The sequence below is a fragment of the Meleagris gallopavo genome, chromosome 3 (assembly GCF_905368555.1).
Source record: "Meleagris gallopavo chromosome 3, MGAL_WU_HG_1.1, whole genome shotgun sequence".
NCBI classification, from domain to species: domain Eukaryota; kingdom Metazoa; phylum Chordata; class Aves; order Galliformes; family Phasianidae; genus Meleagris; species Meleagris gallopavo.
Window position 1 is genome coordinate 31,722,840 of NC_139406.1, and position 22,674 is coordinate 31,745,513.

A 22,674-nucleotide genomic window follows, 5' to 3' on the forward strand; every position below is an offset into this window, starting at 1 on the left:
TTCAGGAAGGAAATTTAAAACATGGTGAAGTTACAGCTCCCCAATCCTGGCCTGGAGGACAGGATACCTTCCCACACAGAACTTGAGGTCCTTGAGAAAGAAGAGGCAGACTCCAGACCTAAATGGGACAACAAGGCTCAGTACATGCTGACATGTGTAGGGTTTTGTGTTGGCTTAGGAAACGTGTGGCGGTTTCCGTATCTCTGCCAGAGCCATGGAGGAGGTATGTCTTTAATTTATCTTAACTAATGCTGGGTATAAGCTAGGTTTAAATTCACTTTTGGGAAACAAATAGTGGAATACTTTCTTTAGAACGGATCAGTTCCTATAGAGACAGTGATGGTCTTCTCTAGAAGACTGTCTGATAGAGAAAGTTATTTCACAGGTTGTAAACTTCCACTAAGTCATGTTGGTGACAAGAGAAAAGGGACTGTTTTTATTTTGAGATATGATTGATGCAATCAGCTTTGTACTGTCAAATAAGCAGTATGTTTTCTCAGTTTAAAATTAATCATGATCCTAAATGATCTTTTCATAATAGGATCTTCACTGGTTTTTGACTGATCTGTGAATTGGTTGTAGTGTCAGTGTGCAAATGATTTACGATATCATCAGTAACAGCACAGAAGTAGTTGACTTTTTAAGTTTTTTTTTAGTTAGTGTCATTAAGTCATTCAAATTCTGAATATATATTGTTTACCATTTAATTTACTGTGACTTCTTAGGGTTCAAGTTAAGACTAAATGACCATATTGTAAAATTCCCTGATTTGCTGTTAGTTCTTAAAGATAACCTTAAGCTGGACCCTTGCTTAAATATTATACGACAATATTAATATCACATTGTGTCTACTTTCCCTCTCAAACAATATTACATGTGTAGATTTGTCTCAAACCTGATTTTTCTTTATGGAAACAATACGTAACTTATTTCAGATGAAAAGCCGAATGTAGATATGTTGACAGAGAAACTCATTTGCATGTGTTCCCCTCATCTACTGCTCTAGCAAATGATAGATTTTGGGCAGCTCAGCAGCAGCTTGCATACTGAGTCAAGCTGCCAAGTTGGGAATGATGCATACTACTATACTTCAGCACCATGCTCTCTCACCAAGCACTTCAGCTTGCCATGCTCTCAACAGTTTTCTGAAAGTCTATTCTGCCTACTATCAACTTGGCATCTGCATTGCACCCCAGGATATGAGTAAAGTGTTTGCTCTTTTGGAGTATTTGATCATGAAGGAAAAAGGAGCAAATGTGTGTCTTAAAGATCCGTATTTTCAGGTAATTTTCATTAAACGTACATAGAGAGATGTTTAAGAATTGATCTTCTTAGTTGGAGTAGGGATCAAGGAGGGCTTTGTCAAGAGTTACTGATACAAACTCAGGGGCATCTGGCTACATATTATTCAGATGACTCACTTGCAAGAATAAATGTTTTTATTACTAAGTTTTTTTTAAACATTGACTGGTGTTTAGGGCATGCAGAGTGAGGTGAAGGTCGTTTGCAGCATTGCCAGCTCTCGTAACAAAAAGGTTACGCGTTGGACAAGAAGAGTCATAGCCCTCATTTTGCAGCTTTTTCCAAGTTAACGCAGACAAAACACACGGTTCTTGCAGGTTGACTAGGAAGCAAGCTAATCCAGCACCCGAGATGGTTTTTACCATATTTCAGCATTTTACTGCTGAAATACGAGGAATATGAAAAACGAGGAGAAAGGAACATCTCAATCAGTACCAAGATTTCTCCTTAGGAGGTTAAATGTTTAAATAATGGTAGCACAGTCCCCTCAGGCACTCCCATTCCTGTTTCCCAGGGATAGCTCCCAAATGCAGTAAGAGCAGGGCAAGAACCTGCTACCTGAAACAGAGACTGTTGGCTGTCACACATCTTGTGATCAGATCTGCTGAGGCCCTGGTGCCTTAGACCTGGCAACAGGCAGTCTGTGAGGGAAGTCATGAAGAGAAGAGACAGAGGATAAGATCAAGTCCTAAGTCATCACAGAACCATAGATTATCCCATAATGTACATGTGGATTCAAGGTTGTGTAGGTTACCTCATGAAGATACTTTCCAAGTGTCTAGAATTGCAATCTTAGCTTCTTTGTTTTTAAAATACAAGTTACATGGATTACAGTTTGGAACCATTTAGCACCAGTGAGGTCTGCTAGTAAAGGTGTACATTTTAAGCAAGGATTCTTCAGGATTAAGGTGGATGTCCATCTAGTTTGTGAACCAGCATTTGCACATTTTATAGTCCTCATGAAATGTAAATGACGTATAGGAATTTACAAAATATACCCTTGTAGTTAATGAACTTCTTTGAAGGAGGATTTTTTTTTGTGGGGTTGTGAAAAATTGCCTTTGTTGGAGGTACATAGGAAGACAATTATATATATATTATATATTATATATTGTATATGTTATATAGACAACTCTTATTTTCAAATGTTTGTGTTTAAATACAGAATTATTTGAGGGCTGCCTCTTCTTGCACATAAAACTGTGGTCGCATTTTAACTACATCCAAACATAGAAAAAGAAACATGCTTACATAATTTGCTGTTGTTGCTGTAAATTATAAGATTGTATTTTTAAAAATGAAGTATATTCTACTGTAAAAAAAAATAGTACAATAGAGCATATTCCATCTTTTTAAAAATAATTTGAGTCTTAAAATCTGTAAATACATCATTACCACCAGCAAACTAGACTTCAATACACACGATGTAAAAGCTGCAGTGTTTGCCTGTGCTTTCACTCGTGTAATGAGATCGAGACTTCCTCTCATTTGATTGCTATCTCTGACATTACACATAGCTTTTGTTTAATCGTTATTGAGTAACATGTCATTTAATCAACTGTTAAACATTTTTGTTTCATCCCTGATGAGTATTATAAAAAAGAGGATGTATATTTAATGTTTAATCCATCAATAAAAATAAGTCTCTAGGTCTACAGCTTGCGTATGTCTCTAGTAAATGTTGCCACTTTTTCATCTCCATGCGTGACACCCTGAATGAAGTGGTGACAATGACACCAGCAGTCAATACAGGGTAGCTTCCTCTGGGACCAGTATTCTAACTACTGCTGAGCATTCAGGATATGATAATGTAAACATCTCAGTCTGAAATTTATCTGTGTTCCCTTTTCTGTTAAAGCCTTTTTCTTTTTTTTTTTTCCAATGTTACATTAGAAAATCTTAGATAGCACTTCTTCTGAAAAAAAAAATGCAATAGTTTTACAGATGCATTGATATGTGTTCTGTAATACAGTACTGAAGCAGGATCAGAATGCAATATCTCAGCTGGAAAGTCTTCAGACTGGAAAGACTGCTCATTATTTATATACATTTATAGCGTATTAATTACTATTATTGGGTAACTCTACAAAAGGCATCCTTTTTCTTTCTGTGTACGGGCAAAGAAGGTCATGGAGTCCCTTTGCTCTCTCAAGAGTATGTCATGTTTAAAGACTTCTTTTACAACACATTAATAAAAGTACCTCTCATATGTATCTGAGGCCTCAGGAAATCCACTAGAAGTTGATGGAGCACTTGTGGCATGTCCTCTCACCATAGAAGATGGCTTGAGAAACTTGGAGCAATACATCACACTGTCCACAGAGAGAGCCCTTTGTGTAGGGATAGTGCTATTCCTGAATCTCATTACCTCAGAAAGTGAGGCTCAGTGTCTATCCAGTCTGCTAGAGCTGAGTGAGTGGAAGTACACTTTGCAGTTAAGATTTGTGAGAATGGCTCAGCCATGGAAAAAATGAAGCCCAAGACAGAATATAAATCAACCTGCTTCCTATTTGAAAGTGAAAAATTGATATTACTTTTGAATGATTTCTAAAGGAAATGTTTCATAAGAAAATGCTTCTAATTCTTCATAGAGGATGGCCTGATCTTCCCTCTTTTGCTAGCAGAGGTGATAATTACAAAAATAAATACTCTTTTTCTTGATAAGTATGATAAGAAACAAGTGGCCATAGGTTAAAATGAGTATAAAGGCTATTTACTTCCTTATACAACAAGATCTTTGACCAGGGTGAGAATTTCTAAGTCCTTAAAAGATCTCACTGTTGCCTGATTAAGAACAGAGATGTATCTCTCTTAGGAGTAAAGATTATTAGTAAATTCATCTTAGGAGAACTATGTGCTGGTCCATTCTTGCAGGTTGAGACTCAAAAGGTGAAAAGGAGTGCAAATGAGGAGTATTTGGATTAGGTAACTATATAGATACTCATGGTGGTCTACAGCCCCTCGCGAGGGGAATGGAGGGGCAGCACTGAGTTCTGCTCTCTGGTGACAGCAACAAGGCCCAAGGGAATGGGATAGGGATGTGTCAGGAGAGGGCCATGGTGGGGATTAGAGAAAGGTTCTGCACCTGAGGGCAATGGGCATGGAACAGGCTGCCCGGGGTAGCTGGCATAGCTCCAAACTACAGGAACACAAGGAGTGCTTGGACAAAACTTTCAGATTTGTGGATTAACTCCCATTTTGTGTGGAGCCAGGAGTTGGTCTTGATGATTGTCCTAGATCCCTTCCAGATGAAGGTATTCTGTGCTACTGTGATCCACTGCTGAGGAAGGTCTTTAGCAGAGAAAAGTGAAATTGATGTATGGTAGAAGCCTATCCAGCAGCCAAAATGGAAACTAATAAGGCAAGATCAAGATGGAGCAGGCATACAAACTCTGTAGGGTCAGGTTGTAGATTATTATGAAGTTTCTTGGGATTCTGGTATAAAACTGAGAGAACACTCTGGAACTGAAATTGCTGGTGTAAACACAGTCATCTCCTTACCTCATCTTACCCTCAGGAGAGCTCTGGGACAGAGTGGGACACGAGGGCAAGTGTGAGCCAACCTGACGTGAGATAGGAGAATATGACATGACCAGCTTTTATCTCCATACATAGATAAATAACTTGATCTCTATGAAAGGGCAGAGGTTGTGTGTGGTGTGGTTGTCCCACTGACGCTCTCATGCAGAGAAGAAGTCAGCAGGATGTACAAAGATGGATCGCAGTGGTGAGAGAACACTTACCACATACACTGCATAAGTCCTACTATCTGTGAAAGCAAGAATGAAACAGCTGGGAGAAGTTACTTACAGGAATAGGGTGGAGTATCAGTACAGTACAAACTCTCCGGAGCCAAATCTGCAAGCATTGCATGCCTTATCAGATTAAGAGGGGCCCTTAAGTGCGTATCAGATCACGTTCCAGCACAGCTAAGCAAGTCTATAAAGACAAAATGGGACAGCTAATTAACTCTTTTGCATTGTTAGCAGTGGCTCTGGGTAGCAGTAGTTCAGTTTCCCCAAGGATAGGCTGGACCACCATCCTCCATTCCTTTCTGGTGTTACAAATATCCTGATATTCCTCTAAAGTGAGAGAGTAACAGTCTGGGGCACCTTGATCTAACTTGTAGCTGCAAAATTTGTCTGTAAAATTTGTCTGAGAAAATTGTGTCTGTACAATTACTTTTTGAATCTACATTCAACAAAAACATATTTTCTAGTGCATCAGTGGTTAGTCATTCAACCTGAGGCGTGGCATGTACATTTTCAAAGTGCTCAGCATTCTGAATAGCATTTTATGCATTTAAATGTCAGTATCAGTGATTACCAAATCTTTAAAATGTAAATCAAAGATAGGTGAATAACTAGAATTGTTTGAATTCCATAAGAGTAGAAAGAAAAAGAGCATAGTTGGCTAATTTCACTGTAAAAGTGATCACTTGAAGCAGCAATGTTGATTTTAGCAGACTTCATTTAAGCCCATAGAAAATTTTAATACAGATTATTTCTAAAACTCTTGTGTGTATGCCATTATGAAGATACACAGTGAAGCAACTGAACACATACTATAGATCTTCCAAAAATATTCAACTGCCTTGTATTAAAAACTGTACTTCCCATTCTTCAAAATTTCTCCATCACTTTCTATACAGTTTTCACTGCATACATAAGGAAAAGTCAACAGGTACACAAACATGAACAGTTTATATGGTGTTCTGCAATTTTTTTTGTTCATGTCCCTGTATTATTTACCATCCGTGATTAGAAAGCGGATGATAGTTTGTAATGACATTTAGCTATAACTCTACTAAGACACAGTTTACAAGCATTTGCCTCTGCACTTTGGTATTCCAGTGTGGTGTTTTATGGTATCTCCATGTCTGAAGTGCACTTTATTAAGAAAAAAAAATGAACAAGGATTAAACCCTGAACTTCAGATCTTTCTTACTAAAACATAACAGTTGTTTTATACAGTTTTCAGGAAGAGTTATTGGCCAATTTATGGAGACAACCTTATTGGGGCTGGCACCATGCTCCATGCTCCTGCCTAATCATTCTTAGCTCTTTCAACAACTACGTATAATTTGGATGATTCACAGTTATAAAACCATAACTTTTACAGAAAAAAAATGAAAGTCATTTCAGGAAAGTAATAGTCTTGCCTCCATTACCAATCCAAAGGTGGCTCCTTCAGAGTTTAACCTTGGGAATGAATAATTTAGGTGTGTGTTTGCCACTTGGGAAGAATAGAATTCCTACCTGAAACCACACACGTAATGAGGTTTCCTGCTTGCACATTATTCAAAGGCACGACAGATAAATCAGATAAAGGTTTCCACAACTCACTGTTCAAAAACCCAGAAGAACTGATGTTTGTGCTTTACTGTTGTATGTTAGTGACAGGAAGCTTTTTTTTTCTTGTCCATTACAGGAGCCTTCATGATCCCTTTCCTGATTTTGCTAATTCTGGAGGGTATCCCCCTGCTTCATCTTGAGTTTGCCATTGGTCAAAGGCTGAGGAAAGGCAGTGTGGGAGTCTGGAGTTCCATTCACCCTACCCTGAAAGGTGTTGGTAAGTCTGAGGATAAAAAGCCACATACTAAAGTACTATAACTAAAAACAAAGCTTCAGGCTTTTCTTTTGGTGTGCCATATTCTGGTTGAACCAGATGGTCTCCAGAGGAACTTTCCAACCTGGGCCATGACACTCTGTGATTCTGTGATCGTCACACACTTGAAAGGGATACAGACAGTTAAGATCACTGATGCAACAACTGTGTCTGTTAATCAATTACAAAAGATACTGCATGTGGAATTTTTCCAAATTCTTCAGAACCTTATTGCTCTCAGGACCAAATCATTAGCATTTACTCTCTCACAGAGAAGTCAACACAGGTTACTTGGGAGCAAGTGGAGAAGGAAAGATACTAACTTGGTTCCTACAGCTTTTCACAGACTGTGCCTCCTGGCAGCCAAACATCCCATAAAAATAAGATTAGTCACACACTTCTGCCTACCTTTGTGGAGGAGAAAGACAATCTGGGTCACATTTAGGAAAAATTCAGTTGATCTGTACATATACTTAGCTTCTCAGATTTCCTAGATATCAGAAGGCGAAACTTTGAATAGGAACTGTCCTCACCGGTGGGAGTTCATCTGCCCATAAACTTGGTTCCTAACTTCTGTTATTTTTCAGGCATAGCAGCAATGTGTGTATCTTTCCTGGTGAGTTTATATTACAATACTATCATTGCCTGGGTAATGTGGTATTTCTTCAACTCCTTCCAAGAGCCCCTGCCTTGGAGTACCTGTCCTCTCACTAATAACAGAACAGGTATGTTCTATGAAATGTTGCATTTTGTTTCATAGCACATTTATTTGTTTGTAGCAACTAGACTAATTAGGGCTTTTTCTGTAAGACAACAGTAAGACAGGCCAATACTGTAAGGAATATTGGGCTATTTTAATATTTGTGTTCTGTAAAAATGCACACTACATAAAGTTCAATATTTAATCTTTGAGGCCAGCATGGATGCTTTATACGAGACTTTGAAGCTGAAGTCACTGGAAAGATTTTGACAGATGTATTTACATACAGAATATTCACAAAGTGCAAGTTTGCATAAGCATTAATATTCTCCAGATTTAAATGTGGTTCTTCGTAACTCACATGCCAGCCTGATTGAAACACTGCTGAATAGCACTTCCATGTTTCTTACAGCAGTTATCAATGCTAATATTAAGTAGCAGAAATACTGTGAAATGGCAAAGTAACTTCATTAATAATTTCGATTTACCAAAAAAAAAAAAAAAAAAAAAAAGCTAATTATAGGAGTAAAATGGATAATTTGTTTTCCATACTGATTTAAAATAGTGCTGAGAGTTTCAAAGCAATCTGGAAGTTATGAAACAGTGTCTACATATTGTAGCCAGCTTTGAGCTTCTCACCTGAACAGAAATGTAAATCACTGATAAAAATATGAGAGGAAATATAAAGGTTTTGTCTATACCAGTGAGAGATGCTAGACATCACCTTTCACGTACACAATGCAAAAGTCAATATCAGTCCCTGTTTGTGCTCCTCCATTTCTTTACCAAAAGCCCTTTGATAGCACATAGAAAAGAAAAAGAAATGAAGAAGAAAACATATGCATGATCTACATTAAATATCATTATCTCTTGATATGAGAGCAACTTTGTTGTTCACAACCAGCCCTGCACGAGATTGCATGGAGCAATGGAGCAGGTTGTTCCCATGGATCAGTAAGCAGCTCTTTAGGGCTGCACTCTTCTCCTCCAGCATCATGCAAGGGCAGGGCAAGGCAGAGTACTGCACGGCTCAGCGTCTTGCAGGCAGCTGGAAGTCCATTTAGAATCATAGGATCATAGAATATTCCCAAGTTGAAAGGGACGCATAAGGGTCATGGAGTTCAACTCCTAGACTCCAACTTGAGCTGACAAGTCCTTAAATGATGCCCTACAAGGAAGAAAGATGAAGTACTGCTGACTGGTGGGAGGTGAAGAGCCCTCAGGCTGCAGGAGGCTGTAGACAGGTGCCCAGTCTTCACCAGGCAAGACACAGCAGGGTGTACACTGAAAGCCCAAAGCAGTTCTTTGGTTTGGTTTTTGTTTGGTTGGTTTTGGTGTTCTTTGAGATGAAGTGTGAAAAGTGCACAACCATTATAAAGGTCCTCCTAGCTACTTTTCTTCTACATAAAAAAATAATCCATTCAATATAGATGCATGTATGCTCAAAAGTCCTCTACATATTTTCCTTGGCACAAGAGGATTCTAACTGTATTTGTTGGAAGAAAGAAAAAGCATATAGAAGGAAGAATCTTTGAAAGAGCTTCAAAGAATGGTTGAATTAGCCATGGATCAATCCTCTCACTTCAACAGAAATAACAATGACAGCTATATCCCTGTTAAATAATACTCTTTTTGAAAATGCTGTTCAGCAATGAAATCTTCCAACAACAAATTAGTTGACTTTACATAGTATAATTTTGAACACCAGTGTTTATTATTTAACTTGCAGACTGACCGTAACTTTGTGGTTACAGATTACATAGAAGAATGTGCCAAGAGCTCTCCCGTGGATTATTTCTGGTACAGAGAAACATTAAACACCTCCACTTCTATTGAAGATTCAGGCACTATACAGTGGTGGCTTCTGTTATGCTTAACATGCGCATGGGGCATACTGTATGTGTGCACAATCAGAGGCATTGAAACCACAGGAAAGGTACTCTATTTTGTTTCATATGAAACAGATGACTTTCATTATGCTGTTGTGAGACCTTATTCACACGGATCTAAACACAGTGCAGAAACTGCCTGTTTCTTGAATGAATGCATGTCTAAAACTTCAAGTGTCATCACAGAGTACGTTTTTTGAAGGAGGAAGCTGAATGAGATGGAAATTGATCTGATTTAACCTGATTTTATTGATGTGGACATCAGCTTCAGCAGCTCAGCTTCCTTGTCCACAGAGACTCTAAAATAACAGTCTTTAAGTATCACCACCTTAACGTTAACGTTAGCAGGATTGAGGCACTTGCCTTTTGCTGACTATTTTCTTCAAAACATATCTGTACAAATTTACTTGGGTGTGTGCCAGACCTTGACATCATCTGTGCAAGTAAACATTATTCTGAGACGCCCTCAGATAAGTGCTTCATTCTAAGTGTTTTATTTACATACTCCTTGTGCAGGCCGTGTATATAACATCGACTCTTCCATACCTTGTGCTTACTATTTTTCTAATCCGTGGCTTGACACTGAAAGGATCAGTCAATGGAATTGTGTTTCTCTTCACTCCAAACGTAAGTCACTGTTTAGTCCATGCCTTATCAAAACACGATGGAGTTCTCTCTGTAATTAACAACTGAGTGAAAATGAATCTCCTCTGGTCGTGCCTTTCTGGCTGACCCTCAGGCATCTTAAAAGCCTTGATTCTGACAGGTGAATCAGATGTAAAACATACACAGACACATGTATACTCTCTCCCTATCTCCTCCACCAAAACCTGTTATAAAAAAGTGGAAGGATCATTGAAGATATGCAAGGGAGCTGTTTCAAGTGAGGTTGCTTTCTTTTCCAGGGATGCCTTGTATTCTAGTTAAGGGTGAATCTAGATTGAAAGCACAAATCACATAGCTGTGAGGAAAACCATCTAATTGGGATAGCTGTACAAAAGACCTACTAGGATGGTTTAACAATGCAACAGATTTTAAACAAAATTTGAAAAGATTTTCATTTTGGATGAGCAACCTCTGAGTGGTCACTGCTAGTGCAAAATAATGACTTTTCTGGAAATGGACATGGCAACTGTCAGTTATTTACTAGAAAGTAAATTGTTTATCAGTTTTTAAAATACTTGTAGAAAATCTGCATATAGGCTTGCATTTGAGAAAAAAAAAAAAGTTTGACAAAAGAACAGACAACTTTTACACTCTTCAAAAATGGAAGTACTGCATGTCTGACATTCTTGTTGTTTTAAATTCCTCATATTTAGCCTAACTAGAAATGTTACATAGACTGTATGTCTGATGCCCCAGGTTACTGAGCTGGCTAACCCAGTGACATGGCTGGATGCGGGTGCACAGGTGTTTTACTCTTTCTCCCTGGCCTTTGGAGGCCTCATTTCATTCTCCAGTTACAACCCTATTCAGTAAGTATTCGGGTAAAAGCCATTTTTTATATGAATATTTAATTCTTTCAAAAGAAGCCTATCCACTTCAGCCCTACTGTTACGCAGTAATTATGAGACTGGGACACCATCCTGTCTGCCAGGTAAGGCACAACTTGTCTTGCTGATCCTGCTCTCAGGAGCCAAAGATTCCAGGTCCAAGGGCTAGCTGACTTCCTACAGAACAGTGTGGGTCATGCTAGAAAGCAGGGACTGGCTACCTGCCAGATGGCTTTCTATCCCTCTTCACACAGCTGGAGCCAGCTAATGTTACATGCATTTCAAAGCAATTCACAGACCACAGCTGTAATCTTTTGATAAGAGATTAGATGTATTTAGGAATTTTAAAATTCAGATTCAGTTGCTTCCTTTATGCATGAGATGGGGCCAAGAAAGAGATGGAGTACACTCTTCACCCAGGGACTAACCCAACCAGCAAATTATGTGCTGCATTCTGCCTCCCAAAATATTGGAGCAGCCATCAATGCTTCTTAGTGCCTGCCATCCCTTCATCATTGTCTTTTTGAAAGGCAAACTGTGTGGCATTTTCTGAGCCCAATATTACTGACAAATATCTCCAAATTAAGTTTTGAATATTCACCATACCACAGCTTAGTTGAAGCTTTTGTTTGCTTTTTCCTCTTGGCTGATTTCAAACCCAAATCTTTCACCTTGCAGCAGAATACCTGCATCCTACAATAATATGTGTATGCATACATGCATGTGAGGCACATATGCAACTGGTTTGGTCACATTTGTGTCGAGGAAGAATCTGAGCATCTCACCTTCTCTGAAAGAAATAAATATGTTATTTAAGCCTGTCTCATGATACAGTGAAAAAAATAACAGCAAAAATGGCAAAGAACTTCAATCCAATGCCCTCAACCCCTTACAGACCTTTTTGCAGTGCTATGAATCAGGAAAGATCACAAGTCTTTGCTGGCTTTCCTCGCCTCTCAAATGTGATCATAAAATTAAGTATGACAACATCAGATTAATCCCAATAGCCCTGCCTTGTCCAAGAAAAATACAGTAACTAGAGTTTTACAGCCTTCTAATAAAACCATTAACTAATTTCATATTGATTCTTTGCCTACCCTCTCAGATGAAAGTATCTTCCTGGCTATGCAGATTTTCCATCTCAGCGCAGACAAGAGGAAAAATGTCTGCAGCAGAAAAGTCTCTACAAGGCAATTTAGCTTTCTCAGCAGAATAAATTACCTCTCCCACTTTCTCAGCCTACCATTCCCATAGTATTTCCAAAGTTTGGAGACATTTTGAGCCATCTTGCATCCAACGGTCAAACAAAACTCTTCCGAAATACTGTTGGCTACTATATCTTCACCATACCACAGTTTAGTGGAAGCTTTTGTTTGCTTTTTCCTCTTGGCTGATTTCAAATCCAAATCTTTCACCTTGCAGCAGAATACTCTACCTGCATCCTACAATGATATGTGCATACATGCATGTGATGCACAAAGAGGAGGAGACATACATTTTTGCTCCTCCTGTTCCACTTGCCATGGAACTTAGAAAAAACAGAGGGAATTATTCCTTATGCATAGGGTTATTTGAGGGGGAAAAAGAAAAAAGAAAAAAGAAAAGCATAGCATAGATATTAGTTTGTACTGATCTGCATAAGCATTTGTAACCTACTTTTTTGTTCGTCTTGGTAGCCAGTTTTGGAGATGCGTTTAAAATCCACTGTCTCTTCTCTCTGAATTGCAGCAATAACTGCGAGAAAGACGCTGTGATTATCTCCGTGATCAATGGTTTCACATCCATCTATGCAGCAACTGTCATATACTCCATCATTGGATTCAGAGCCACAGAAAGATATGATGACTGTTTCGACAAGTAAGCTATTGAAAAAGCAGAATATCCAAATGTTTGTTTGGCTGAGGCACTTCTCTTAGCCTGACAATAATGCCTTTATCATTTCTGAGTAATTACAGCTCACAAACACATGCTTTTGGACCACCCACTACTCCAAAAAAACAAAAGAACCTCACAGAGAGTGATAATTGTATGAGCTGCTTTATTTCCTACATAGATGTTGTATAAGCAACCACATTTTTCATTATTCCTTGGTGTTTCCAAAGGTAACAGAGGAGGACATTCTGTATTTGAATGGTGGTGGCTTTTTTTCCTGAAACATTTGAGATATAACTGCAGTTAATGTGAATATCTGCCAACATCAAGGCAGATTCAGTTCATGACACATTTTTTTCATCAGAACGTGCTATAAGACCTATAGTTTTAGAGTGAAATGAAATAATGCTGAGAAATGGCCAAATCTGGATTACAGTGTAGGCACTTAATTACTGCTAGTGACTCTGCATACTACACATTTACCCAGAGCTAGAGTAACTAATCTTCCCATTTTACTTCATTTAATCTTTATCAAACACAGAAAAATTGTGTAGCAACTTTACTAAAAATTGCAGAATTCAGAATTATCTCTGCCAGCTGAGCCAATGCATGGCATAGATGCAATATAACCTTAGTCAGCGCCACATTTACTCTGCTTGTCACAGAAGTACCTAATTTCAATGGAGAAACTCAGACTCCTTTCTCAGGTGGGCTGCCAGGTGTCACAGGTTCCAGTTAGCTTTGCCATACCCAGCTGGGAAAGTCCACAATGTGTAACTGCAAGCACCTGACACAACCCCAAGAACTTCCCAGGCTAAACGGCTAAGCACATCCATTTGCAGTTCAAAGAGGAGTACCCAGCTGTTATAGGGGTCCACAAAGTGCCTGATCCCGTTAGCTGTGATCTGGGTCCTGAAAGACATCACTGGACTCACATGGGAAAAAGAAAGAAAGAATTTCATTTGTATGAAACCATTGGACTTCCCAATTTCCTAATCTGATCCTGAGCAGCAAACGCTTTGATTCCTTTGAACCTTCTTTATGAAAGGCATTGTGCTCTTAATAACTTAAGAATGAAAATGAATTCTGAAGGTGTTACAAATAAACAATTTCAAAATACCTGTATCTCACTTTTACAGAAATATTCTTACCTTGATAAATGCATTTGATTTGCCAGAGGGCAATGTAACCCAAGATAACTTTGAGCAAATGCAGCAGCTGTGCAACATGACTGATCCTGTCACTTTTGCAAGCCTTAATTTTGAAACTTGTGATCTGAAAAGTTTATTAAGTGAGGTAAGTTTTACAGTATATCTCATACCGATACCATTTATATTGCAAGAACTGTAGCGACATTTTTACTTTTAATCAATTAGCATTTTTCAATATGAGTGCGGGTGAGTTTTTTTGGCATTGTATTTTTTTTTTCTTTAATTATATTTCTACGGATTGTGGTTTGCTTGGAATGCTCTTGGGCTAAAAGTTTACTTCTGTTTATTCCAAAGAATATTGTTTTGCTTTTGAAGAGAAAGGCATTTTAAAAGCAATTCAACTCCTCTGAAAAGTCCTTTCAAATATGGCCTGGTGTAGCTGTCTGCTGCTGTTTTGATATTTCTATTCAGCTACCTGGCTGCAGTCATGGTGGCAGCTTCTGGCACATGCAATGTACAAACAGCTTTCCCACTGGTCATAAAAGCTTCTTTTGGCTTATATCATCCTTTGATGAACAGTTCATCATTGCTACCACTTTCCACCACAGTCTCACTTAGTGGTAGTGCTTTATGGATAGCAGAACTATGCTAGGATAAACAGGTAATCAAGGCTAAATTGGAATTATAGAATCATAGAATTGTTTGGGCTGAAAGGGAGGGATCTCAAAGCCCACCCAGTTCAACCCCTGCCCCCCACCAGTTCAGCTGCCCAGGGCCCCATCCAACCTGGCCTTGAGTGCCTCCAGGGATGGGGCACCTACAGCTTCTCTGCATTGGAAATGAAATCATACAGCTTTTTGTTTTTTGGTTCCATGAAGTAGGATTTGTATTATAATTACAGTGAATACATCACTGCATTTGGAGGTCATTGTGAAAAAAAGAAAGTATAATTATTGTTCGTGCTGTAGCATACACCAACTCCACTGAATACAGATGTAAATTTAAAGGCTGTGATGTTAGTGAAGCTAATTTTTGGAGCTTCTAAAATCTTACACAGGGAGTTGAAGGAACTGGCTTAGCCTTTATTGTCTTCACTGAAGCTATCACCAAGATGCCTGTCTCACCTCTGTGGTCCATCCTCTTCTTCATTATGCTCTTCTGCTTGGGTTTGTCATCTATGTTTGGAAATGTAGAAGGTGTGCTCGTACCTTTACAAGATCTCAAAGTCGTACCCCCTAAATGGCCTAAGGAACTCATTACAGGTAAGTGCTTTATCAGAGACAAGTGATTTCCACCCCCTCAATTAACAACTGATATGCTAAAAAATGCAGTGTTACCCAAACAGAATTATGGGCAAGTTTCTCCTAAAATTGATAAAACAATTTGGGGTATATATATATATATAATATATATAAAAGTATACACATATATATACGCAGAAAAGTTTCAGTGAAGCTTTATTCAGGCTAGAATCGACTACTGCCCAAAAATGGAAACAAAGGACCCTCCCTGTAGTCCTTGAATCATAAAGCCTATAGCAGTGCCATGTGAGGAATCTTCCGGAATAGAAGATATTCTGAGCTTGTGCACTTTGTGTTGGATACTCAGAAAATGCCCTGCTTCTGCTCAACGGGATATGCCTCAATTCTCTACCACACTTGTTCTCAGTTGCCTAGTAGGCACTTCTCCTCTGGAAGCCTTCCAGAAGGTGATGTAGTTCCACAGCAGCAGTGGCTACCCTGCTCACCTGGACATGGCCACAATGTTCTGATACAAGCAACTCCTCAGCATGCACAAGGAACCCAGAAGTCCACCCAGTTTCACTGGTTTTTGGTTGATTCTTTGGTTACTTTTGATTTTATGTCTAAATGTACTGCTGTTTTATATTCTGTTTTTCACAGGTATCATCTGCGCAGGGTCTTACTTGATAGCTTTCATTTTTGTCCTGAGGTCTGGCAATTACTGGCTTGCTCTGTTCGACAGTTTTGCTGGCTCCATTCCTTTGCTAATAATTGCCTTCTGTGAGATGTTTTCAGTTGTCTACATTTATGGAATAGACAGGTATGAAACACAAGTTAAACATCACTCAACAGTAGTGTATATACTGAGTAGTTGTATAGCTGCAGTCCTGCTGTAATGCAGTGCACATCATTTCTGTTACAGAAGTCACTGGAATTATGCAACTGTAGTTTAGGGTGGCTTATATGATTTAGGTTTCTAAAAAAATTCTCAACAAGAAGAAATGATGCTTCGTTAGGGATATGGTGGGGATTTTTGTTTGTATATGAAAGATTTAAACTCTTTCATTAATGCACTGTGACAGATATTCCTCTGTAACAATCAGCTAAAATAAATACATTCCTAAAATGCTAGAAGAGAATATCAAGCATTACCAAGTGCCCTAGAGTGCATAAATACCACTGTAACTCATTAATGTTGTAAATATGGCAACATTTACAGGAAACCTTCATCAGAAGAACTGCATAAAATATTTCATTAGCAGAAGCAAAGCACAAGCACACTGGCACTGAGCTAAAAGCTTAAAACACAGGTATATTCCAGGATTGTTTAAAGCAAATGCCAGATGTTACTGCCCAAAGCAGGCATCCTCATGCAGATCACAGATACTGCTTTACAAGAGGATTCAAATCCAAGGCTACCGAGATATGTTCCTGTTAGACTCAAGACCTTATCAATTCCAGCAGCAAGTAATTATCCTAGCAACTTTTCAGAGTCTTAGAAAGTTCAATTTCTCCATCTGCCCATTCATAATTAATACATAAGAAATAAATACATTTTAAAAAGTGTGAGGCCTTCAATCATTCATAGGTCTTGCTCAAATCTGTATCAGCCCAAGCTGTGCTGCTCTTAGCAACGGGCAAAGGACCTCTGGCCCCTGTTCCCACACTGAGACTTTAATGCTGCATGAGGAGGTGAGAGTCTGCTTAGATGTCTCAGCTCCTCATCACCATGTTCCACACACACTGGTGGGCTCTCTGGCTCCAAAGCCCTGAGTCTCCCACAAGATGTGGTTCTGCCTTGGCAGGAGCTGTGCAGAATGCTCCATCTGCTCAGAGCTTGGCAGGCAAGACAGAGCACTTTCCACAGAGGGACAGAGGGCATTCATTCAGGGAAAGGAAGGAAATGGATCCAAATCTGGATCTGAAAGTTCTATTCAGGAATGCTGATTAGATCCAAACCAAGCTTCTTTAGTTTTGCTGGCTAATTTGGCTTTCATGTGTGGCTGCAATGGACCATGTGTGCCTAGCTAGAGAAGGTAAAAGAATAATAAAGGCCTCAAACTGCCAAACTAGTTTTTATTTAATAGTGTGTGCACATAGCACTGAATTATGTGTGGGAGTCATAAACTGGGTTCAGGATTGTGCTGACAACATCACCTGCAATACAGGGATGGACTCTTCTTGTGGGGACATATTTGTTCCATTTTTTTACTGTATGCTCTATGCTTAACCTGAATTACATATTTCTAGGTGCACTTAATGAGCAAGTATAAAGTTAAATACTACTCAAACCAAATAAACTGATAGAAATCCAAATTAAGCAAGCATTATTCATAGAATGTAATTTTAAAAATTATTCCAACTTGCTTCTTTTGTGTACTGTCTTTTCTTTTAATTGATGCAGCTCTGAGATGCTTACAAAAAAACCCAACCCTGAAGCAACTACTTGAAACTCCACCTACACTAACTCTTTTGTTCTGAAACTATTTCATATATGCTTCATAGAACTCTTGAAGAAAGTACCTTTCCGAAAATAATTTTCCTACCTTACTTTCAGGAAGTATGAATTAGAAACTTATAACATAATTACAGTAATCTCTGCCTAAATTCAGACTGTGTGGGTCTATCTTCAGGTGTCAATGTCAGTCCTCCGCTCACACGGCCATCAGCAAAGTATAGGGAAGCACGGTTGAGTCACTTGAACTCTCCTGCTTCTGGGCCTGCTTTTGATCCTTACCCATTTTTATTGTCCTGAAGTTTCTGTTTTTGCTCCTAGGTTTAACAAGGATATTGAGTTCATGATTGGACACAAGCCCAATATATTCTGGCAGGTAACCTGGAGAGTTATCAGTCCGCTCATTATGTTAGTTATCTTCTTATTTTATTTTGTGGTGAAAGTCAATGAAGAACTGCTCTACAGTGTTTGGAACCCTAACTATGTAAGTATAAAAAACCAAAATTTTTATTTCGAATTACTTGATATCTCCTTCTTCAATGTAAGAGTCATAGTCAGTTATATTCAACTTCCATCTCAAATAGGTTTCAGATTTAAAAAAAAAAAAAAAAAAAAAGTTAAAATACAAAAAGTGATAATAAAAGAGTAGCACTTCAAAAAATAAGTCCTAAATTCAGCTTTACTGAAATGGACAAAACCCTCAACCATTAATCCAATTTTGAGTGGGGCCTTAACAGGACCACTTCAACAGATGTCTGTTGCGTGGTATGGAGTATAGAAGAGCTGGAAACATCATGAATTTTCTATGTTGACAAAAGACCACGTCTATGAAAGCATTTTGGTACTGGTTACTGTGTGCATCTAAAAGCACAGAACAGCAACGGTGCTGGTTACTCATCACTGACAGAAGAAATTAATATTCTCCTAACCAGATTTCTTCTTTCCTCTTCTAAATATACTTGCATCATTTAAATTATAGCACTAAATCACCTACTCTTCTTTTCTTCCTCTTGAAGAACAATAAGCTGTATGTGGTACCAGGACAACAGAATAAAAACAAAGATGAGGGGTCCATCATTTTCCACAGGACTTCGTCTCCTCCTTGCTTATCTGTTTTTCTCTTCTCCGGCCTTACGAAACTGGAAACTGCTCTTGAATCAGCAAATCCCTGTGCCCTTGTGGCTAACTGCTGCTGCAGTTCTGTTTCTCTTCTGTTAAAAAACTGAATGCACACGTTTTCAGGTATTTGCTCCTCTCACTTCATATAATTTATTTTATTCTTTCAGGAAGAATTCCCAAAACCACAGAAGATTGGATATCCCGGCTGGGTCTATGCTATTATTGTAATCATCGCTGGTGTGCCTAGTTTGATCATCCCTGTCTTTGCTATCTACAAAGCCATCAGAAATTGCTGTCAGAAGAGAAGTGATCGTACAGGCCTTATAAGCTCAATATCTGAGACGTCTGTTAATGGCAACTTAAAGAATTCAGCATAAAAGCATGTAAAAATGTGGAAGAATGCCTTACTAAGAAAGCCAAAAGATTTTCTTTAAAGAATTCAGAATCAAATTGATTGCCATAAAAGGATAACTATGTGTTGTTTCTAAGTAGGCACTTGCTTACTTAGGAATGCAAGGTACAGTGAAGAAGTGATAGCTTGGGTCCTGGGAACCACATTTGCAAAACAGGCCAAATAATTTCTCCTGCTAATGGTTTTGATGCCGGTTTGTTTGAAACTGGCTTGGAGGACTCTGTCTGGGGATGCACTGCGCTTGGCAAGCCTTAAGTGACTCTTCCCTGTCCAAACATTCTGGTTGGGTGACCAATCTGGAGGGAAATTTATACTGACTTCTATTGCACGTTAAATTGTTTTTACTTTACATGCCACTATGTTGCACAAAGCCACCAATACTATATCTCATTCAGGAGCTAAAAATATTTAATAAAAACGTTTCTAAGAACTAGACAGATTGATTCATGTATAATTCTGGGTATTTTATTATTCTCCTGTCCAAGTTCCTAGCAGCCTCAAGTTGCACCAAAGGAGATTAATATTGAACATTAGGAAGAATCTCTTCACAGAGAAAGAGATCAGTCATTGGACAGGGTTGCCCAAGGAAGTGATGAAGTCCCTGCTCCTGAGGGTATTTAGAAGACATGTGGACATGACACTAAGGGACATGGTTTAGTGACGGGAGTCAGTAGGTCAGGCTTATGGTTGTATCTGGTGATCTTGAAAGTCTTTTCCAACATAGATGACTGTATGATTCTCTGGTTCTATGATAACTACTCTAAAGGTTATTTTTAGACTCCATCTACACCAAATAAGACAGTGAAGTACCAGGCAATATATTTATTTGCATTTCAACTTTTTAAAAAATATTCTTTGAACATTAAAACTATGAATATTTATGAACAATAATAATCTGAATAATAATATCTGAAAGATAATTACAGCAAGAGTGGGGTTGGTCTCTTCTCACTGGTGACAGGATGAGGGGAAATGGCCTCAAGTTGCACCAAGTAAGTTTAAGTTACAGAAAGAGTTGTTAAGCACTGGAACAGGCTCCCCAAGGAGGTGGCTGAGTCACCATCCGTGGATGTGTTTAAAAACTGTTTGGATGTGGTGCTCAGGGACATGATTTAGTGGAGGGTTGTTAGAGTTAGGCTAGTATGGTTAGGTTGTGGTTGGACTTGATGATCTATAAGGTCTTTTCCAACCTGAACAATTCTATGATTCTACTAATATATTTTATTTAAAATCTTTGAAGTTGCTATTTTGTAATAGGAAAGGCAATCTTTGTCAGATTTTCCTACTGAGCTGAGTCTGAAGCAGCTGCAGGGGGCAGGGATGGAGGTACTGCTAGGACAGCCCCAGCACAGCACTCTGGTCTGGAGCACAGCAGCGGTGGGGGGGGGGAGGGTGGTGGGTGCTGTGGCTGATTTCTGTGATGTCGATGTTCCGTTAAGGAGTGGAGTGCAAAACAGCAAAACCCTGGTATTTTGGAAAGAGAACATTAAAGTTTTTCTCACAGGCTTTCAATTGAAGGCAAGCACCCAGCTGTTACATTCCTCAGTAACTATTTAATGAAAAATAAAAATAGTCACTTGGGATTCATTGACAGGTGGGAAGTGATTAACCTCAGGCAGTTATGGTGAAAACAGACAAGATTTTGATGTCTGAACATATGTGGTCTTGTCTAGAGAACAGTGTCATCTTGGGTTTGCTTAGGAACAAATGTTGGAGGGATCCTCAAAGAGTCCCAGTCATAGTGTATTGTACCTTTCAAATAATTTATGGCAGTCACAGGTACGTATGTGGATGTTCAGAGGGAAAAACAATATGGAGGACAGCGGTCTATGCAGCAGGAGCTGTGTGGCTGCAGCTGGTCCGTGTGTTCCAATGGCAGATCTCGAGATGGGCAAAAAGCTACTGCAAGTACAGCCATGAAAACACACCTTTATGAGGTTCTATTTGAGGTTTTGGTATAACAACAACAGGTAAATCCAATTAATACTAATCTAGTAAAAAAAATATCACTTTTTGTACTTACCAAAGATGTCTTCGGTCACACAGCTAACAAAGAAAGAGAAAAAGTCAATGCTTCCTTAATTCACAGATCTACACATCTTACAATGTTAATGTCTTATTGCTGTAAAGGTTTCTTTTTAATTATATTCAGCGTCACACTTCTTTGATGGTATCTGAGAACAGAAGGAGAACAGAAAATAAAAATTTGTTTGATCTCAAGTTACCCATTAACAACATATTCCCAAGTTCCCTAACTATAGAAGGAACTGCAAAACATCAAGAGTGGTCACTCTGTCTATATAATAATAATTCCTGGTTTGGTATTTAAACTGTGGCACTTCCAATGACACATTCCTTTGCATTACATAAAAACAAAGCGCCGCCTTTTTTGGAGAAACCCTTCTGTCATTCCCCATAAAACCTGCAGCAGAGACACATTTTGAAGAATCTTCCCATTTATAGAGAAAGGGAGTAGAAAGCCAAGGGTACTTCAGACTAGAAGATTTACCAATGGACATGCCACCTGAAGTCCCTAAAGAAGATGGCAGGCCAAAGTGGGATAACAAGTTCCAGTATATCTTAAGTTGTATTGGATTTGCCGTCGGCTTGGGGAACGTGTGGCGGTTTCCATACTTGTGCCAGATACACGGAGGTGGTAAGGTGAAATGGGACTTTGACAAAATATTAAGCCATGATTCCAATATATTTGTGCTAACTTATGATGGGCATGGAACTTTATATATTTGCATCACTTTCTTTTTAGCTATTGAGTTCTCAAATTCTCATAAATGTTTGGCTTTCTCTTTAGATTCTCTGTAGAAATACATTTCGTTTTTAAAGGATGCGTTTGTTTAGGAAATAAGACCAGCTTGTTGCTTAGCTCTGACACTGCTGCCACAGTCCTGATGGGAGGAGGAAGCTCACTTGCAGCTACCTTCAGGAGAAGCCAGAAGTCCTGATAAGGCTTTAGTGAGGCAGTTCCCCAAATAGTTTGCTGTGGTGCTTCGCCAGGAAAACAAGAGTCACTCCTCTCCCTTCTCTGCCACCTTCAGGAGGCAACCCACAAGCCATGGCTGAGTGAAGCTAAATGGCACTTTTTGATGGCTGTGAAGCTGCCTGAAATGCTTGGCTGATTTAACACAAGCAAGCTGATGCTGACACTTGCCCAAGATTTTCTGTGGGCACCATTCCCATGAAGAATTGCTTTAGAAGCGGCCAATTTAGTAAATACGAACGATCAGAAATAGTAACCGATTGCTCGCTGCTTACAGCAGCTTTTGAAAGGTACCATGGTAACTTGTCTCAAGCAGAGCAATGTAGCAAATTCTTCAAGCCCAGTTTTATTTGTTATCTTTCCATTTACGGGATAAGTACAAAATTCAAACTGGGAGAAATAGGCAAATGGCAGGAAAAAAAATGATTCGATCTAATT

The 22,674-nt window shown here is 38.9% G+C and overlaps 3 protein-coding genes across 4 annotated transcripts in view; 2 read left to right on the forward strand and 1 right to left on the reverse strand.

Annotated features, from left to right (window-relative positions):
- Positions 1-19,221, forward strand: LOC100546492 (sodium-dependent neutral amino acid transporter B(0)AT1). The gene is made up of 12 exons (XM_085220558.1): positions 1-223; positions 6,733-6,873; positions 7,497-7,634; positions 9,364-9,545; positions 10,015-10,125; positions 10,861-10,973; positions 12,720-12,848; positions 14,003-14,159; positions 15,072-15,276; positions 15,916-16,075; positions 18,032-18,194; positions 18,997-19,221. Exons 1-12 carry the CDS (start codon positions 22-24, stop codon positions 19,204-19,206), a joined length of 1,911 nt encoding a protein of 636 aa, XP_085076684.1. The 5' UTR covers positions 1-21; the 3' UTR covers positions 19,207-19,221.
- TERT (telomerase reverse transcriptase) overlaps positions 15,131-22,674 on the reverse strand; it is a 62,194-nt gene continuing 54,650 nt past the window's right edge. For both annotated transcript variants that reach the window (XM_085220554.1, XM_085220555.1), the window contains one exon: positions 15,131-21,415. The gene's annotated coding sequence lies outside the window, so the exon portion shown is untranslated. The remainder of the gene's footprint in view (positions 21,416-22,674) is intronic.
- Positions 21,274-22,674, forward strand: part of LOC100546642 (sodium-dependent neutral amino acid transporter B(0)AT3) — a 21,638-nt gene continuing 20,237 nt past the window's right edge. Inside the window, exon 1 of the mRNA XM_010708608.4 lies at positions 21,274-21,897. Coding sequence (XP_010706910.2) covers positions 21,753-21,897 — 145 coding nt within the window. The 5' untranslated portion in view covers positions 21,274-21,752. The remainder of the gene's footprint in view (positions 21,898-22,674) is intronic.

Coding starts and splice junctions, on each gene's coding strand:
- LOC100546492 (XM_085220558.1), top strand. CDS start 22: ATGGTGAAGTTACAGCTCCCCAATCCTGGCCTGGAGGACAGGATACCT. Junction 12,849..14,002: donor TATGATGACTGTTTCGACAA/GTAAGCTATTGA, acceptor TCACTTTTACAG/AAATATTCTTACCTTGATAA. Junction 15,277..15,915: donor GCCTAAGGAACTCATTACAG/GTAAGTGCTTTA, acceptor TGTTTTTCACAG/GTATCATCTGCGCAGGGTCT.